This window comes from Zootoca vivipara, chromosome 2 (genome assembly GCF_963506605.1).
Source record: "Zootoca vivipara chromosome 2, rZooViv1.1, whole genome shotgun sequence".
NCBI classification, from domain to species: domain Eukaryota; kingdom Metazoa; phylum Chordata; class Lepidosauria; order Squamata; family Lacertidae; genus Zootoca; species Zootoca vivipara.
Genome location: NC_083277.1, coordinates 73,305,437 through 73,322,865, shown reverse-complemented (window position 1 = coordinate 73,322,865; position 17,429 = coordinate 73,305,437). Strand labels below are relative to the sequence as shown.

Below are 17,429 nucleotides of genomic sequence, written 5' to 3'. Positions count from 1 at the left end.
CTTGCCATTCGCTGCTCTTGCCGATTTTGCTGGCTCCTTCTTGACATGGCAATTAGATACACAGGGGGACGATAGTATTATGAAAAGCCTTCCTGTTGTCCCCCTGCTGCCAGTGTGGGCTGTGTGCCAATATTACTGATTTTAGCTTTGCCTTGAAGGTTGGGGCAGGGGGCTTCAGGAGAAGAATTTGGGGGGCAAGTTTTAATTTGGTCATTTTGGTCTTCAAATTCCTTACCAACACCAAGCAGCACCGAGGGCGTTCTGATGCGGACGGTCAAGGCTACGGCGGTGGCAGCATAGGAAAGCACATGAGAGAGAGAGAGAGAGAGAGAGAGAGAGAGAGAGAGAGAGAGAGAGAGAGAGAGAGAGAGAGAGAGAAATTAATTAGGCACCTCTAACCAGCCACTTTTTCAGCTTTCCAAAGCCTCTGAGCTCTTGAATTATTCATTGCAAGTGTATACTTCAGATAAAAACAATTTGGCTTTGCACTTCCTATACAGTGCTGTCTTGCCCATTGTATAATTTCATGCAGGGAAATATTTTGTGGTGAACAAAGTTGTCCAAGAGATACCAAAATAAAACTGAGGCATAAACATACAACTTGCCCAGAACCAAAATAAATATTTTAAAGGGCTGGTATATTAAAGGCTGGTATACTATTAGGAATGGGTGTTGTTTTCTCCTTCAAGTAGCTGAGAGAAACCAGTAGACCAGGGGTCAGCAAACTTTTTCAGCAGGGGGCCGGTCCACTGTCCCTCAGACTTTGTGGGGGACCGGACTATATTTTGAAAAAAAATATGAATGAATTCCTATGCCCCACATATAACCCAGAGATGCATTTTAAATTAAAGGACACATTCTATTCATGTAAAAACACCAGGCAGGCCCCACAAATAACCCAGAGATGCATTTTAAATAAAAGATCACATTCTACTCATGTAAAAACACGCTGATTCCCGGACCGTCCGTGGGCCGGATTTAGAAGGCGATTGGGCCACACCCGGCCCCTGGGCCTTAGTTTGGGAACCCCTGCAGTAGACCTTTCAGATGTCACATTGTATTCCTGTGTAGGAAGCAAGTGTTTCATTTTAGCAACAGCGTCTAATTTTTTGAAAGGCACAGAATTCTTGTACCATTGTGGTGAGTTTCCTTGATCTTAGGAACAGGCAAGGAAGGGGAAGTGGCGAGCAAATTTTCCCAGGACTTGGTTTTACTAAAATTACAAATAAGATGACATGAGAATTATAGAAGTCTAAAATGCAAGTCACTAGTAAGCTAGATCAAAAGCTTAGTTGCGCTTCGAGCCCCCCCCCCCCAGCCCTTCCCCTGAAAATAACTTCACACTGACACATAATTTTAGTTTAAGTTATTGGGCAAAATTTAGGCCACAACTTTATTGATTACAGCAAAGTGAGCGGTATTGGTTAGGCATTGGCAACAGACTGTAACTGACTCCTGCCTCTCTGGCTGGAAGTCTGAAAGGGTAAACACCAAATGAGGGAGCAACATTGATACAGACCAACCAAAGCTCACCCCGGGGTTCCTGTGGTGTCCTGGCATGGCCCTAGCCCCCCCAAGCGGACTTCAGACAAGATCCAGGACCCCCAGATTCCTTTACCGGAATACCCTTATTCATGGAGGGGCAGGTGATGCCCGCACCTCTCCTCCCACACACTTCAATAAGCCAATGGCTAACCGCCTAAACTTACAGAGTTGTGACGATTGCTAAGGGGGTAGGCAAAAACCAAGTGGCAACAGCCAATCTGCCACATGGAAAAAAATTCCTACCCAGCCCCTGCTTCAAAGCAGGCGACCCAATCCAAAGCGAGGTCAAAGCAGCACCGCCTAAAAATAGGTAGGGAGGGAGGGTGTTCAGCAGGGCGAAGCACGTGCCCCCTATGGTACGCTGCCACTTTTTATATGCCCCAGGAATCACGCCAACCACCCTGATTGGCCCAAACAGCCTGGCGCGATCCTTGGGCCTAACGGTTAAGGCTTGGGCCACGCCCGGCAACAACTCTCCTAGCGGGGGTGCCTTAGGGGCCCGCACACAACCAGGACCCTCATTAAGGACGACCCCATAAGTCATTTAACTACAATTACAAACACACACACACAATTATAAGCATGCTTTGTTTTTGGTTATCATATGGTTGTAGAAAATGAATCCATTAAACCTGACCTCTTGGTGTTGGATTTTTTTTGGTGACTCAGTCATAAAACATACATTTTACTTTCATTGAATAAATCATTGGCAGGTTTCACAGAAGTTTAAACAGTGCCAGTTTTCTTTTTCCTAACAACTGTGCATTGTATTAACACAAAACCACAAATTCCAAGTGCACTTCTACAGCTTGGAAACAAAGCAAGTCACAAAACGATGCATACGTTTCCTCCATGATTTTTCTTTAGGCTACATGGTAAACAAATTGGGTGAAGGGTGGGCAGAATAGAAAGAAAAAAAAGTTCATTAGAGCCTGCTTCTCATAAGCGACTTGGGGGAGGAGGTACCAGACATTCAAATGAGGCTTTGTAGATGCTGGGCAGGTTTCAGGTTGCGCCAAGGCATCCTGGGAAGGAAAAAACACATAATGGCTGATATGCCCCCATCCATCTGTACAGTATAACAAACAGCTGTTACCCAGGTCTGCCTCCTTCCTTAGGTGAAACACACAGGTTCCTTGGTATGCAGTAAAGAGGAATAAAGATATTGCCCACTGGAGGGACACTATTGCACTGCAGCACATCAAATGTAGGACATACATACAAAAAAAACCCCACAACCACCCAGTGTGGAACATTTTAATGTTTTGCTGGAAGCCACCCAGAGTGGCTGGGGAAATAATAATAAATTTATTATTTTATTATTATTCGTATGAAAAGGTACAGAAAATCTAGTAGGAAACTATGGCCTGTGCACAGATTGCAAAGGAAGCACCATCACAGCCCCCAAAACCACATAAAAGACTCTCTCTCTCTCTCTCTCTCTCTCTCTCCCTAGCCTATGATACTCCTTCCTTGGATGTTGTGGCACCCAGCCAGGTGAGGTAGGAAAAGGACAATTCCTTCCTCCTGGAAGCACCATCACTGAGTTGTCATTATGGCAACATGGTTCATTCTTTAAGATGCTGATGAATGGCCAGCTATGGTCATTATTTTACAAAGAGACAGGTTTGACTGTTTTAGCAGATTATTCTGCTAGTTTCACGGAACTGGAAGGCTTCCCCAGATATCCTCCACCTCAACTCCCCAATACTATAACATTATAAATGCACCATAAACGCACTATTATTGCATCAAGGACATGTTGCAGAAAACATCTGCAATAAAACACCGGCATGCAGCGGCCCCAAGACATCGTGAAGCATGTATACAACATACACAAGTTTCTAAATGTGTACCATAGATGCACTGGATTGCTTCTGCATAATATGTCAAGTGGCTTTGACACAATTGTTTCTGTGCTGGTTGAAAACTTCTTCACTTTTTCTGCAAGAGCTGCATTCTCAGAACACAATCATGCTCTGCAACAAAGCAGCAATTGGCACTATTGCCTGTCATCTGATGAACAGGTAAACATTCAGATAAATGGCAAAGGCTATTTACATAGATCACATAGATGTGACCAGGCTGTGACTCTGAGGAACACTCTTTGTTAGGATGGCCACTGGGCCATAAATGCAAGGCAAGCTGTTTCTGTCATTTTAAGAACCAACAAGCCATGCAGACTCCATGCATTATTTCAATCCAATAGCAGAAAGTAATGCTCACATACCTTTGTTCTTTTGTGCGAGCAGAGGCAGTATCTTCTAAGTCAGGGGTCAGCAAATTTTTTCAGCAGGGGGCTGGTCCACTGTCCCTCAGACCTTGTGGGGGGCCGGACTATATTTTGAAAAAAATAATGAATGAATTCCTGTGCCCCACAAATAACACAGAGATGCATTTTAAATAAAATGACACATTCTACTCATGTAAAAACATGCTGATTCCCAGACCGTCCATGGGCCAGATTTAGAAGGTGATTGGGCCGGATCAGGCCCCCGGGCCTTAGGTTCTTCTGGACAATCACATCAGGGTCAGGTCCATAGCTGCCAAGTTTTCCCTTTTCTCGCGAGGAAGCCTATTCAGCATAAAAGAAAATCCCTTTAAAAAAGGGATAACTTGGCAGCTATGGTCAGGTCATGATATCTTTGGTGAAGAAAGTGCAGATATAGGCCCACAGTTTACATCTAAAAATAAGACCCCAGTCACGTTTAGTACAGATTGCCATGTTTAACATATCCATAATATCCAATAACTCTTATCCTGACATGTTAGCCTTCCATGGGCAGAGAGACTTTGCCACACACAAGCATCCTGGAGTGGCAAAGTCATGAAAAGCTTGCATATTTTTTCCTCCTCTCTTTTTTCTCAATGAGCAAATTAGCCTTCAAGGGATCCGGGTTAAAATTCCAGTTTGGTCAGGGATGCAGCTGGTTATTAATGCTCCACCACTATAATATCAAATGAAGCAGCAGACCAGCCCATGCCAGCCTTTCTGTCCCCAACTCAAGGGACTGAAAGCAAATTAACTCAGGGGAAATATTAGACCATTTCATTTCTGCCATCAGCAAGAGTTGAAGCGCCCCCCCCCCCAATGACATGCTAACACTGACCTTTGCAATGAGGCGGCGCAATGCCTGTCTCTTGAATAGGAATTTCTACAGGCATACTCTGTGCAAAGTCGTTCAAGTGGCAGAATGCAACCACCCGTGGAATTCTTCCTTGTCGTTTTAATAAGACATGCAGCGATCCCGAGCTTTCAGGTACTGGGGTCTCTCAGGTCAATACATCTTCCTAGAGAGTACGACCTTCTCAACAATACTGGTGTCACAGATGGGGTGTTGGCTACTCCCGAGTAAGCACTCCACACATCCTCTGGATTTTCATAGTTTTATTGTGCATGCTATATACAGTGGTGAGATGTCTCAAATCATGTCTGCTCTGCATGGGGCAGAAGCCCACAATGGCGTCTCGTGGGCTCTGACCCCCCTTTTAAGCCTGGGCATCCAAACGCCCCTCCTCCTTGCTCTATGGGTCCTCCGTGGTCCCAAACCAGGCTCCTGAGGTGCCGTTCTCCCTCCTCCCTCCTTTCCAGCCCCTGCTGAAGCTAGCTCCGCCCCTGCTTCCCTGCTACCAACCTGGAGCTGAGCCACCAGGACTCTGCAGAGCCCTGGACCCGTCTTAACCCTTCCTGTTCCTGATTTGAACTCCCAGACTTGCTGCTGCTCTCCCATCTGGTGGAAGTAAGCAGAGTGGGCTGCTCTCTGCAAGCCCTCTCTCTTACATCCACCCCCCCTCCAGGCTCCCCCCCCTTCCTGAGGCCTGGTTTGCCTGGTCTGATGTCTGTAAAGAGGGCTGGAAGCCTGACAGGTCTTCCTCCTCTGTAGTGTGTGTAAAATCCTGTTCCCCGTCGGTGCTGGGTGGCTGGTCCGTGTAGTTCCTTCCGTTGTCATCCTCCTCCTCCCTCTGGAAAATTGCTTCCGATTCCCGGAGGGCTCCTTGGGTCTGCGTCTCCCCTGCTCCCCACCTGGGATCGCCCTCCCCCTCTGTGTTCCCTGTGCTACTGACGTGTGGTGGTTTGGGTCTGTGGGAGAAAGGAGCGTGCAGTTCCAGTGTGCGGTCCTCCCCTTGCATGGTGTGCGTGGTTGCCTCCGCGTTTTGGGAAGCAGGAGTGCCCTGCCTGGCCATCAGACATTTTAACCCCCCCTCCCCCCACCGGGAGCCCGGGCTCGCTGTGGCACTGTAGACCTCCTCCTCTTCCTTTCTTTCTGGAACCTCTTGGCTGCCTTCTCCCTCCACCCTTCTGTCTAGTGTCTTTTGTGTGATTTCCTCCCCCTCCCTCCTGTCAGCGTCTTGTGTTGGATGTGTGTCACGTCCTCTGAACCTTGGGCTTTCCCTAAAGTGTGAGAGCAAAGACCTGTGACCCACGGGATGGACCTTTCTCGCTGTAGGTGCTTCCCCCCTGAAGGTGACAGGGTTGATCTGTGTCAGAACCTTGAAGGGCCCCAGCCTTCTGGGTGCCAGCTTCTTCCCCCTTCCCCCCATGGGAAGGCCTTCTGACCACAGCCAGACCCTGTCCCCTCCGTGGAAGACCTTCTCCAGTCCCCTGTGATGGTCTGCCCCCTCCTTGTAAGCCTCATTGCCCCTTGCCACATCTCCATCCAGTTGTTGGTGTACTGTCTCCCTCCTCTCACCCCATGCCTCAATAGGTGGTCCCCCAATCTCCCCCTCCCCCTGCTCTGGGAAGGCTCTGGGGTTTCGCCCAAGACTGGCCTTACTGGGTGTGAGCCTCGTGAAGACATGTACTGCATGCCCCTCCGTGGGGTTGTCATGATATTGCCTGAGAATCTTCCTTCTGAGGGAGTCCTGGGGCATATACCGGGCATCATTGCTAAAGAGTAACCCCTCTTTCTCTGCAAGCCCTTCCCCTGCCCCCTTTTTCTCCCTCAAGTCCCTCCGTATGTTCTGGGTCAAAGTGTCCTCTTTGGTGAGTTGGCTCAGTTTCTCTTCCTGCATCCCCGCCTCTGCGTCGTTCCATCCGCCTGGGGAGCTGATGTGGTGCGATCCTGAGGATTCTCCTTCTTTCCTGCAGTGCTCCTTGCCGTCTGCATCTCCAAAGGTGAGATCTCCCCGGCGCTGGCTGCCCACAGGGTCATTGTCCATTAAGTCCAAAGCTAGCACTTCTGCGTGCTTGTTCACTGTCATCTTCCGAGAGGGGGTCTGTTGCGTGACCTCACCCTCCTGCAATTCCCGGCCGCCTACGGTCAAGACGCTCATGGGCAGCTCCCTTGGGAAAATGGGAATCTGATCCTGCTTAGCCAAGTGCACCGATAGGAAATCGTCGCTGCTGCCCCTGCGGAGAAGCCCGACTGTCTCCTGGGTCTGGCCTCTTGGCAGCTGCAGACTCACTTCCATCTCTTTGTCGTGCTGTGGGGTGTTACAGGAGGGCTCAGTTGTTGGTGCTCTGCCTGGCCCCTCCCCTCCTGATCTGGCATCCAAGCTTGTGTCTGTGCCTGCCTGCTCTCGCCATTCCTTCCTCTGGGGGCAGTGTTCCACCCAGTGGCTGGGTGCATTGTAAAGGCATCTCCCGCCTTTCTCTTTCCTCTGTTTTCCCGCGTCAGCGTTTAAAAGTACCCGCGCGCGGGCTTTGTCCCTCTGCATCACATCTGGCTGGAGGGGGCTGTGCTGTGCTGCAGCTGCCTCCCCGGGACTGTATGGGAACTTGTGGCCGCTGCCTTTCCCCTCCGTCTGTCCCCTCTGCCCGGACTCGCCTCTCCGCCTCCTGCACTTCCACGCCACCATGCCTCTCAGTCTTAGAGCCAGCTTGTGCTGAGGGTCGCCCTACGAAGTGCTGGCCCGTCCCGAGTGTCCTCTCTGCTTGTCCAGCCTCCGCTCCCCCGGCTTGGCTGTGTTCAGAGCTGCTCGGTTCACTAAGCTTGGCTTCCCCTGTGCCCGGGTGCCTACCTGGTGCTTGAGCCGTTCCATAGTTGCAGGGTGCTGGCAACTCATGCCAATCCTCCCTCGGCATCTCTCTCTTCTGCTTTAGATGCTGCCAACTTCATGCCGGCTGCTCCATTTGCAGCCCTCTTCCCTCGGGGTAGCCATCAAAAGATTGTGGGCTTGCTGTCACAGATGGGGTGTTGGCTACTCCCGAGTAAGCACTCCACACATCCTCTGGATTTTCATAGTTTTATTGTGCATGCTATATACAGTGGTGAGATGTCTCAAATCATGTCTGCTCTGCATGGGGCAGAAGCCCACAATGGCGTCTCGTGGGCTCTGACCCCCCTTTTAAGCCTGGGCATCCAAACGCCCCTCCTCCTTGCTCTATGGGTCCTCCGTGGTCCCAAACCAGGCTCCTGAGGTGCCGTTCTCCCTCCTCCCTCCTTTCCAGCCCCTGCTGAAGCTAGCTCCTCCCCTGCTTCCCTGCTACCAACCTGGAGCTGAGCCACCAGGACTCTGCAGAGCCCTGGACCCGTCTTAACCCTTCCTGTTCCTGATTTGAACTCCCAGACTTGCTGCTGCTCTCCCATCTGGTGGAAGTAAGCAGAGTGGGCTGCTCTCTGCAAGCCCTCTCTCTTACAACTGGCCTACAGGGAAGATCAGTAAATCATTGGCAAACTCTTGTGGGAAAGTGGCAAATCAAGATGTGGACTTAAATAAATGAGCGCAGTATTTCATTACTGTCTTTCCAGGAGAAGAGTGATGAACTTCAGTCTGTAAAACAAAGTGACACAACTAATAACGTGTTGCCAAGTGGTGTGCTGCTGTTCAAGATACCAGCCACTCAATTCCATTTCCTCCACTCTCTAGTTCTCCATTCTCCCCATCCCAAAAGCCAAGACCGTCAGCATTCTGTAGTCAATGAGCACACTCAATCCTCATCAGACTACTTTGCTAAATAACCCAGCAGTCCCTGATTACTGCAAACTTTACCAATACACATCCCTCTAAAGCAGTGCTTGGGTCTCCATCTGTATTCAAACTACAATTCCCATAATCCCTGACCACTGGTTTCACTAGCTATGGATGATGGGAGTTGTAGTCCAAAAACAGCTAGAGACTCAAGCTTGAGAAACACTGTTCTAAAGCAAGTCTGGAGAATGAATGTATGGCCTTCCAACTCCTATCAACCACACCCAGCATGGCCAATGGTCAGGGATGATGGGATCTATAGTCCAATGGCACCCCTACCCTACTCTAAGGACTACTTCAAACAAGTTTGTTCTTGCCATTTTCAGCAATTGTACCCAATTAGAGTAATACATATCTTGTGAAATCATATATTAGTGGGAGTATGTTTGTGCACACACTCACAATCACACACACGATGGCTTTAAAAGAAGTAGACAAATTCATGCAGGATAAGGTTGTCAATGCCTACTAGCCACAATGGTTATGTTTTTCCTCCACTGTTGGAACCAGCATGCCTTCAGATACCAGAATATACCATGAAACTATCCCAATATGGAAGAGAACAGCATAAATTCAGTCAAATAAGTAAGTGATTCCTACAAAAGAAAACAAAAGCACCTGAACTGTCGAAAGCCAGGGACTTCAGCTAGAGAAACACCTCTGTGGGGAGGGAGTTTCATAATTTTGGGGCTGCCACAGAGAACGCTCTCTCCTGGGCTGCCATTCTCCCTATACCTGAGGCTCTATAATATTAAGGTCCACACTATGGAGGTATGTATAGGCCAGGCATCCCCAGACTTTGGCCCTCCAGATGTTTTGGACTACAACCCCCATCATCCCTGACCACTGGTCCTGTTAGCTAGGGATCATGGGAGTTGTAGGCCAAAACATCTGGAGGGCCGCAGTTTGGGGATGCCTGGTATAGGCTGTGCTAGCAGCCCCATGGCCATAATGTGGTATAAAGTTGTTTGCTTTGGGGTTGTTGTTTTTTAATTAGATATAGTTATAAGCAATGTGGATTCTTAACAATGCATTGGTAATTTAGACTCTGAAAACTACTCCAAATATTTTAGCAATTCATGCATCATTCATTAGGGATATGGTTAGTTATTTTGATGCCATTTGTTTTTACTGTTGTTACCTGCCTTGGGCACCATGTGGAAAAACAGAATGGAGTGCTCAATCATACCGTAAATGAAAGAGGCCACAGAAAGGACACCCATGCTATAACTGCTGTGCTATCCAGACCAGAGCTGAATATATATTTCAGATTTATAGTCTGCATCGAGGGAGGGCAGTTTGTAGTCTTAAGCTACCAGCAATAAGCTTAGAGATTTCACAGTCAGCCTTTTTCTCACACCCACATTTACATATTGTTTATCTCACATTTAAAGCAGCAAGCAGAGTCAGGCGGGTTGCCATCTCTTAACAAGTCCTTAAAGATCCATAATTATTATGTCCTTCAGTTTGACTTTCCCAGAGTAGAATTTAACCCCTATTTATCATTGAGATGGTGGGAGCTGCTTATCTAATATAAGGACTCTCTCTCTCTCTCTCTCTCTGTGTGTGTGTGTGTCGAGGGAATTTCCTGTTAATAGGAATGTGGATTGTATTCAAAGCCCTGCTCTGACCTCCTTGGGTGAGAAATTTACCCTCTTCCCCCCTCCACCAATAATAGTACCCTCTGAAGTGATTTGCTTGCCTGTCAAAAGCAGCTTTTCGTTGCTAAAGATACTGAATCTCTCTCCTTTTCCCTCGCTCCCCCCCCATCTCCTTGCTTCCCTTCCATCTTTCATGGCCGTTGCCATGGCGCCCAGGGAGAGCAAAGCACCGCAGCAGGGGAGGGGGGAAGGAGGCGGTCCATGCTGCAATTTCCAGGCTCTCTCCTCAGTGAGCTCATCAACCTCCTCCTCCAAGGAGGGAGGTGGCTGAGGCTCTGTCTATTGCTGGTGGGTGGGTGGTTTCCATCCTCAGCATCACCAATCAAGGGGGGGGGGGAGAGAGAGGGAGAGAGCGAGAGCAGTTGCTGATGTTGTGCTCTGAAGCAACCTCAGTAGAAGGGAAAATGGATCCAGCTTGCACATCCCTCGCCTTTCAACACCTTCCCTTGGTTTCAGCATGGTGAGCATAAGCAATAGAGAAGCATCGGCTTCATCGCTGCTTTCGTTAATCATCTCTAAATCCGATGGCAATCGATATTTGAGGTGTGCTGTTTTCCGTATGAGCATCCTAACCATGTAACAATGACTTTCATCTGAGCCTCTGGAAAGGGTGGAGGAGGAAGGTTGGGAGGGGTGTTGTGGGAGAGAGGGAAAAGGAAGATGGAGAGGGATGAAGGCTGATTAGGCGCCGTCTTAGGAAATGCGGCTCAAAGATTAATTGCAACTGCCTTCTTGCCCGTAGATTTAGCAAAGAAAGATGCTTTTGTTTGTCCTTTTCCGTTGAAATGCGGGGTGCCCTGTGGGTGTCTATCAGCTTGAAAATGCAGTTGTTATTTCTGGGGTGTTTTAATTCCTCCTTGTAATTGCCCAAATATTGGGCTGGGCCTCAGCCAGCTGCAGTAAAGCCAGAAGCAGGCAATGTCGGATGCTGTCAATGGCTGATTGATGGATAGTGTTGACTGCTAGAGGTGTGCATGTATCATTTGGAGGCATTGCTGAAAGGTTCAGGTCGGTCGGATGCAGTTGGTCTGCAAGTGTGTGTGTGTGTGTGTGTGTGTGTGTGTGCATATATGCCACACATACCTGGCTCTCTTTGTAGGTTTCTACCTACAACACATGTGCTGTTTTCCTTGCCAGTGTTTGATTGACAAGGTCTTCCACTCAGGCTGGTCTGAGCTATCTATGGCCTCGGTTTCATTTCAGCCACTCAGGACACTATATCCTTCATTTGGTGTGCTGTATGGCGGCCTCCCTTGGTCACTGCCCTCATGTCCTACTTGGGGGCTTCCAATAAAGATCTAGTTGTCCACAGAAGACTGAACTAGGCAGGCCTTAGATCTGATCCAGAAGCATTGCTCTTATTACATTTTTTTAATGACAATAAGATAAATATTTATCAAATTTTAACTGAATTGATTTTTGGAGAGTGGGGGAAGAATAGTGGCAACCCATACTGAACAAACCTCCATTTTGATACTTCAGAACCTGAAAAACCAAATCACCATTTCTCCACACTTCCATCTCCATTCAGTCTTCCTGGATGTATGTTTCATCTTCTTGAATTAAAGAAAGTAAGCTTTTGTTATGAGAATCACTGGTTTAACCCTGTAATGATTATTTTGGTCATAGTTTTTTTTAAATGTATTTGTATACATTTAAATACTATACACATTGTATACTATTGTATACATTCAGGGTGGAACAGTCGTGATATATGTTCCAGGTTGATTTACCGGATATTTTTATTCTTACAACAGTAATGAATCCACATAGCAGTGACTTAAAAAGGCAGATTCAAAGCATTACTTTACACTTCGTAGATTTGATGTACTGTATGGGCTACTGTAGTTCCTGACAAAGCATGGCACCAGGTAAGTCAACACTGGTTGTGAACCTCCAGTTCATAGCAAGCAAGCAGTATGTGCTCTCTGTATCCATGGCAAATTGTAGGGTTTGCTGAGGTGATCACTGATCCTGAGGTTTAAAAGACACCTCGATTCATCTTTATTTGGGACAACTGCTTAAGTAATTTGAGGCTACAAGTGAGTTTTTAGAAAATGAGAAAATCACAGTCCACATCGCTATTTTTTCCTCAGAAGAAATAACAACCCCATAGTCAATATGTTTGGTCTGAGTAGGAGAGGGTTCAGTAAAAGAACCCGAGTTATTTGAGATGATCATTTCTTAAATCTTATGTTTCTTTTGCACCAATGTGGCGGCAAATGTGGTAGAGGACGCAGAATGACAGTTCTTGCTCACTGGGCTAACTGGGCTGACAATGAAAAGACGTTTTCAGCCAATTTACCATACAATACATGCATACTTCTTTTTCATTCATAGCACACCATCTCTCTAGCTCCCCTCAAGATACTGCATCTCCCACAAATGCATTGCCCTTTTTAGGAGGACACTTAAGAATGGGAAGTATGAATGAAACAGACAGGGGTTTGAAAACATGCCATACTCAATGGAGAATCAGAATCTACTGCTGTTTGGCTATAGCTGATGAAAAACCTCTCTTTTTTTGTCAGACTACTTTTAACAGAATTCTGACCTGGGGTTGTTACAGACCATAGGGACCCAACGATAAATCAAAAATTAAATTTAACCATACTTAGTTGAATATGCTGAACAGGAAAAGAACACATGAACAGGGCAGGTTTGGTATTATACAAAAAATAAAAATACTAAATCGATCAAATAAATTTATTTAACCTTGTCACTTCTACTTTCATTCCTTATTTATTATCTTTGTGGGTGGGAACAAAAGCCTTCTCCACTGTGGGAAGACCATTTGAGTCATAGTCCCTATACATATCATCTCCTTTGATGAGGAATCACTAAATTTTATCACTTGTAAAGAACTAGTCTTCTCCCAGCTGCTGTGTACTGTACAGTATACTGCTACTACGTAGGTCTGTTGTGTGTGAAATGATTCAATGCATGTAACTAGTAACTATTGTTTGTGGCAACAAGTCATGGAAGAGCTGTGCAGCAAAGTGTGCTTTCTGCCACTGTGGATGAGCAGAATATTTGGCAAGAGGGCCTGGTTATGTCTTTGGAGAGGCAGAAGGATGGGATGAAAGAAACTTTGTCCCAAAACGTTTAGCAGTCAGAATATCTTTAGGCCAGGGGGCCGGATGCGGCCCAATCGCCTTCTAATTCCAGCCCGCGGACGGTCTGGGAATCAGCATGTTTTTACATGAGTAGAATGTGTCCTTTTATTTAAAATGCATCTCTGGGTTATTTGTGGGGCATAGGATTTCGTTCATTCCCCCCCCCAAAAAAAATATAGTCTGGCCCCCCACAAGGTCTGAGGGACAGTGGACCAGCCCCCTGCTGAAAAAGTTTGCTGACCCCTGCTCTAGGCAAAGTCCCCCCCCCCGCCTGCCCCACTTTCCTAGATCCCCAGATGGAGGTGTTAATACAAAAAGGAGATGGCAGGAAATGACTGGAGGGGTGGGGATAATAGGATAGCCTTGCTGTCTTGTGCAGGTAACCATATTACTGTTCACCATATTATTATTATTATTTTAGAAAAGGAGAGAGTTTTTGGATCTGTTCACCCTTATCAACCCACCCGCTCTTTGAGATAAGCAAGGATGTCTATGTACTGTTCTTCACAGAGGGCAGCCTCTGTTTGAAGAGCTCCCTGGGGACTATTTGAAGGAATCCCCTATTTGGAGGGCTGTCCAGTCTGAATTCCATTCAAAGAACACCAAGGAGGAAGAGCAAGGGCCTAGGAATTGCCCATCAGTGGACTGCAGACTTAGCAGTCATATCAGACATGTGATCAGTCACACACTATCAAGCCAGGGTTTCCCAAACTTTGGTCTCCAGCTGCTGTTAGACTACAACTCCCACCATCCCTAGCTAGCAGGACCAGTGATGGAAATTGTAACCCCAAAACATATGGAGACACAAGTTTAGGAAACTCTGTTTCAACCTGATGAGATGCATTGCATTTATTTTTTAATTTCAGTAATACTTTCTAAAGTTTTCAACTGCACATTTGCACATGAAAAATTTATGCAAATCAGGCTCACCTCTTGCCTTTTTCTGGTGACATGCTAAGATCAGCTTAGAAGATCAAGCTTCCCTGCAGGCCTGCTGGTGAGATGAATTCGGTTGGCTGCCCCATTGCCCCAAGGTCAATGCCCCTGTACTTGTACCCCAGCTGAGATGCATAGGAGCCCAGCAATATAGGCCTTCAGATGAACTATAAAGATCAGTTTGCTGAGAACTCCTTGCTGCTTAAGAAGGGAACATTGTGCTACTTTCATCTGATGCTGAAAGAGTGTCAACTGTTTTAGCTTATGCTATTGGGATTCTATTCATTCCACTATTTTATTTTTAGTTATTTATCCTATTGTTGTTCTATAACGATTTATAGATAATTTTGGGTGCTTATTGAATACTCTGCACTCCAACTGTTGGAAGATGCCTAGTGAGGACTTGACCCTAAAAGGCAGTCTAAATATTCATTAAATAAATAAATACGCTCTGGAAAAACAGTGAATGGATTTCCTTTAAAGATTCTAGAACAACCTTCCGTAACTTGGCTCCCTACAGATATTTTGAGCTACAGCTCTCCTCATTCCCAGCTAGCACATCCACTTAGTCCAAACAGAACATTCCTGGAATTCCAGAAGCCATCCTGGCTTCTGATTATACCCCTGTATCTTGAACCCCTGGCCTACCTGATGGCAAGTCAGTATGTCAAGTCCAAAGTTCAAAGACCAGGGGGTCAATCCACACAAGCAAAGTCCAAGGTCAGGAAACACAATCCGGGGTCAATCCAAGTAGGCAAAACCTGGAACACAGCTCCATAGAGATCGAGGAACATCCAAGCCAAACTCCATCAACATGGGCAGTTGAGCAGACACAAGACCTCAGCTCTGCTTCCCTTGTGTACTTTGCATGTTGATTGCAGCATCAGGGCTTGATGAGGCAGGCGACCCTCACCTGTTCCCAGCCTACTCCAGGAATCATACACCTCCCAGGGCTAGTGAGACCTTGCTTGCCTCAGCCTCCTAGAGAGCCACTCCTGCTTCTCCCTACGCTGCTTCAGAGCCCACCTTGTTCATGGAGACAGGGGTCCCTCTGGCTCTGGTGATGGATCCTGCTTCTATGGTTTCTGTACACTGACCTCCATCCCCTCGGAGTGTTGAAGAGTGTGCCATTCCTCTCCTCCAGTAGTTTTGCCTTACTGGAATGTGTCCTTGCGGGTAAACAGCACTTCCGTGCACTCTGATTTCCGTCACGGTGTTCTGTTGCGCCAGAAGTGGTTTAGTCATGCTGGCCACATGACCCAGAAAGCAGTCTGTGGACAAACGCCAGCTCCCTTGGCATGAAAGCGAGATGAGCAGAGCACCGCAACCCCATAGTCGCCTTTGACTGGACTTAACCATCCAGGGTCCTTTACCTTTACCTTTACCTAATCCCTCTGGTTTGCAAGGAAAGGGAATGTTCAGATGTATGTGCAAAAATGTCTAACATTGCATGGTCTGTTGTGCAAAGGTTAGAATCACATCCGTTTTTGCCATTGACTCCACCCACTGTTGGCATGCAGCCTCTGGAACATTGCCCACAAGAGGATATGGCCCTCAGGCTGAAATAATAATAATAATAATTTATTATTTATACCCCGCCCATCTGGCCTTGATGGATTTCTGTATTTTAGAATTTCTGTTTTTGGGAAGCCGCCCAGAGTGGCTGGGGTTTGCCTTGAGATGCCTTCTAAAGGTCTGGTAATTGTTCTCTTTGACCTCTAGTGGGAGGGCATTCCACAGGGTGGGTGCCACTACCGAGAAGGCCCTCTGCCTGGTTCCCTGTAACTTGACTTCTCGTAATGAGGGAACCGCCAGAAGGCCCTCGGAGCTGGACCTCAGTGTCCGGGCAGAACGATGGGGGTGGAGACGCTCCTTCAGGTATACCGGACCGAGGCCATTTAGGGCTTTAAAGGTCAACACCAACACTTTGAATTGTGCTCGGAAACGTACTGGGAGCCAATGTAGGTCTTTTAGGACCGGTGTTATGTGATCTCGGCGGCCGCTCCCAGTCACCAGTCTAGCTGCCGCATTCTGGATTAGTTGTAGTTTCCGGGTCACCTTCAAAGGTAGCCCCACGTAGAGCGCATTGCAGTAGTCCAAGCGAGAGATAACTAGAGCATGCACCACTCTGGAGAGACAGTCACTGGGCAGGTAGGGACTCAGCCTGCGTACCAGATGGAGCTGATAAACAGCTGCCCTGGACACGGAGTTGACCTGTGCCTCCATGGACAGCTGTGAGTCTAAAATGACTCCCAGGCTGCGCACCTGGTCTTTCAGGGGCACAGTTACCCCATTCAGGACCAGGGAGTCCTCCACTCCCGCCCGCCTCCTGTCCCCTACAAACAGTACTTCTGTCTTGTCAGGATTCAATCTCAATCTGTTAGCCGCCATCCATCCTCCAACCGCCTCCAAGCACTCACACAGGACCTTCACCGCCTTCACTGGTTCTGATTTAAAAGAGAGGTAGAGCTGGGTATCATCAGCATACTGATGGACACCCAGCCCAAACCCCCTGATGATCTCTCCCAGCGGCTGCATATAGATGTTAAAAAGCATGGGGGAGAGGACAGAACCCTGAGGCACCCCACAAGTGAGCGCCCAGGGGTCTGAACACTCATCCCCCACCACCACTTTCTGAACACGGCCCAGGAGGAAGGAGCGGAACCACTGCATGACAGTGCCCCCAGCTCCACACACTGGCCTAGTCAAACTGGCTTACAACCCAGCCAATGGCTAAATATCGGCTGTATGTCTCTGTTTAGTAGGAAAGGAAAACAGCAGCTGAAAGCAGCTAGGTCGTGCATTAAATACATGAGAAGCCATCTCAACAATTTAATTATTATTAAGACTGTATTCCAGCAGAAAAGAGGATGATTTTTTTCTTTCATTACTACAAAAGATGACTAATCTTATGGTACTCATGTCAGGAAAATATATGTAATATTACTAACAAATTCAAGCCCAGAGCAATGGTTAAATTTATGCTTCCACAACCCACCACTTTATTGTATTTCATGGTAATGTATTCTGGATAACATTACAATTTCACAAATCGGTTTATAAATGCATATGTGGGCCTCATATTTCTACCACTGAAATTGGTATGAATGGCAAATAACGGGAATGAAATTAGTGAATCAAATTCCCCCTTGCACTAAAGCTCTCTTCAGGTGATCAGCCGTGATATGTGAAGCCAAAAGTGTGTAAAGCGGGTGGGGGAAATATGGGTTGATTTTGCTCCCAATGTCTCTGAGCACTG

General features: G+C 47.2%; 1 protein-coding gene across 1 annotated transcript; it reads right to left on the bottom strand.

Moving 5' to 3' along the window:
- Positions 1-3,775: 3,775 nt before the first annotated feature.
- Positions 3,776-8,122, bottom strand: LOC132591732 (uncharacterized). The gene is made up of 2 exons (XM_060271699.1): positions 4,656-8,122; positions 3,776-3,882 (listed from the first exon to the last, which is right to left on the bottom strand). The coding sequence occupies exon 1, from the start codon at positions 7,342-7,344 to the stop codon at positions 5,323-5,325; it is 2,022 nt and encodes a 673-aa protein (XP_060127682.1). The 5' UTR covers positions 7,345-8,122; the 3' UTR covers positions 3,776-3,882; positions 4,656-5,322.
- Positions 8,123-17,429: the final 9,307 nt, after the last annotated feature.

Bases quoted from the DNA above. Each gene is read 5' to 3' on its own strand.
- LOC132591732 (XM_060271699.1), bottom strand. From the start codon at position 7,344: ATGGTGGCGTGGAAGTGCAGGAGGCGGAGAGGCGAGTCCGGGCAGAGG.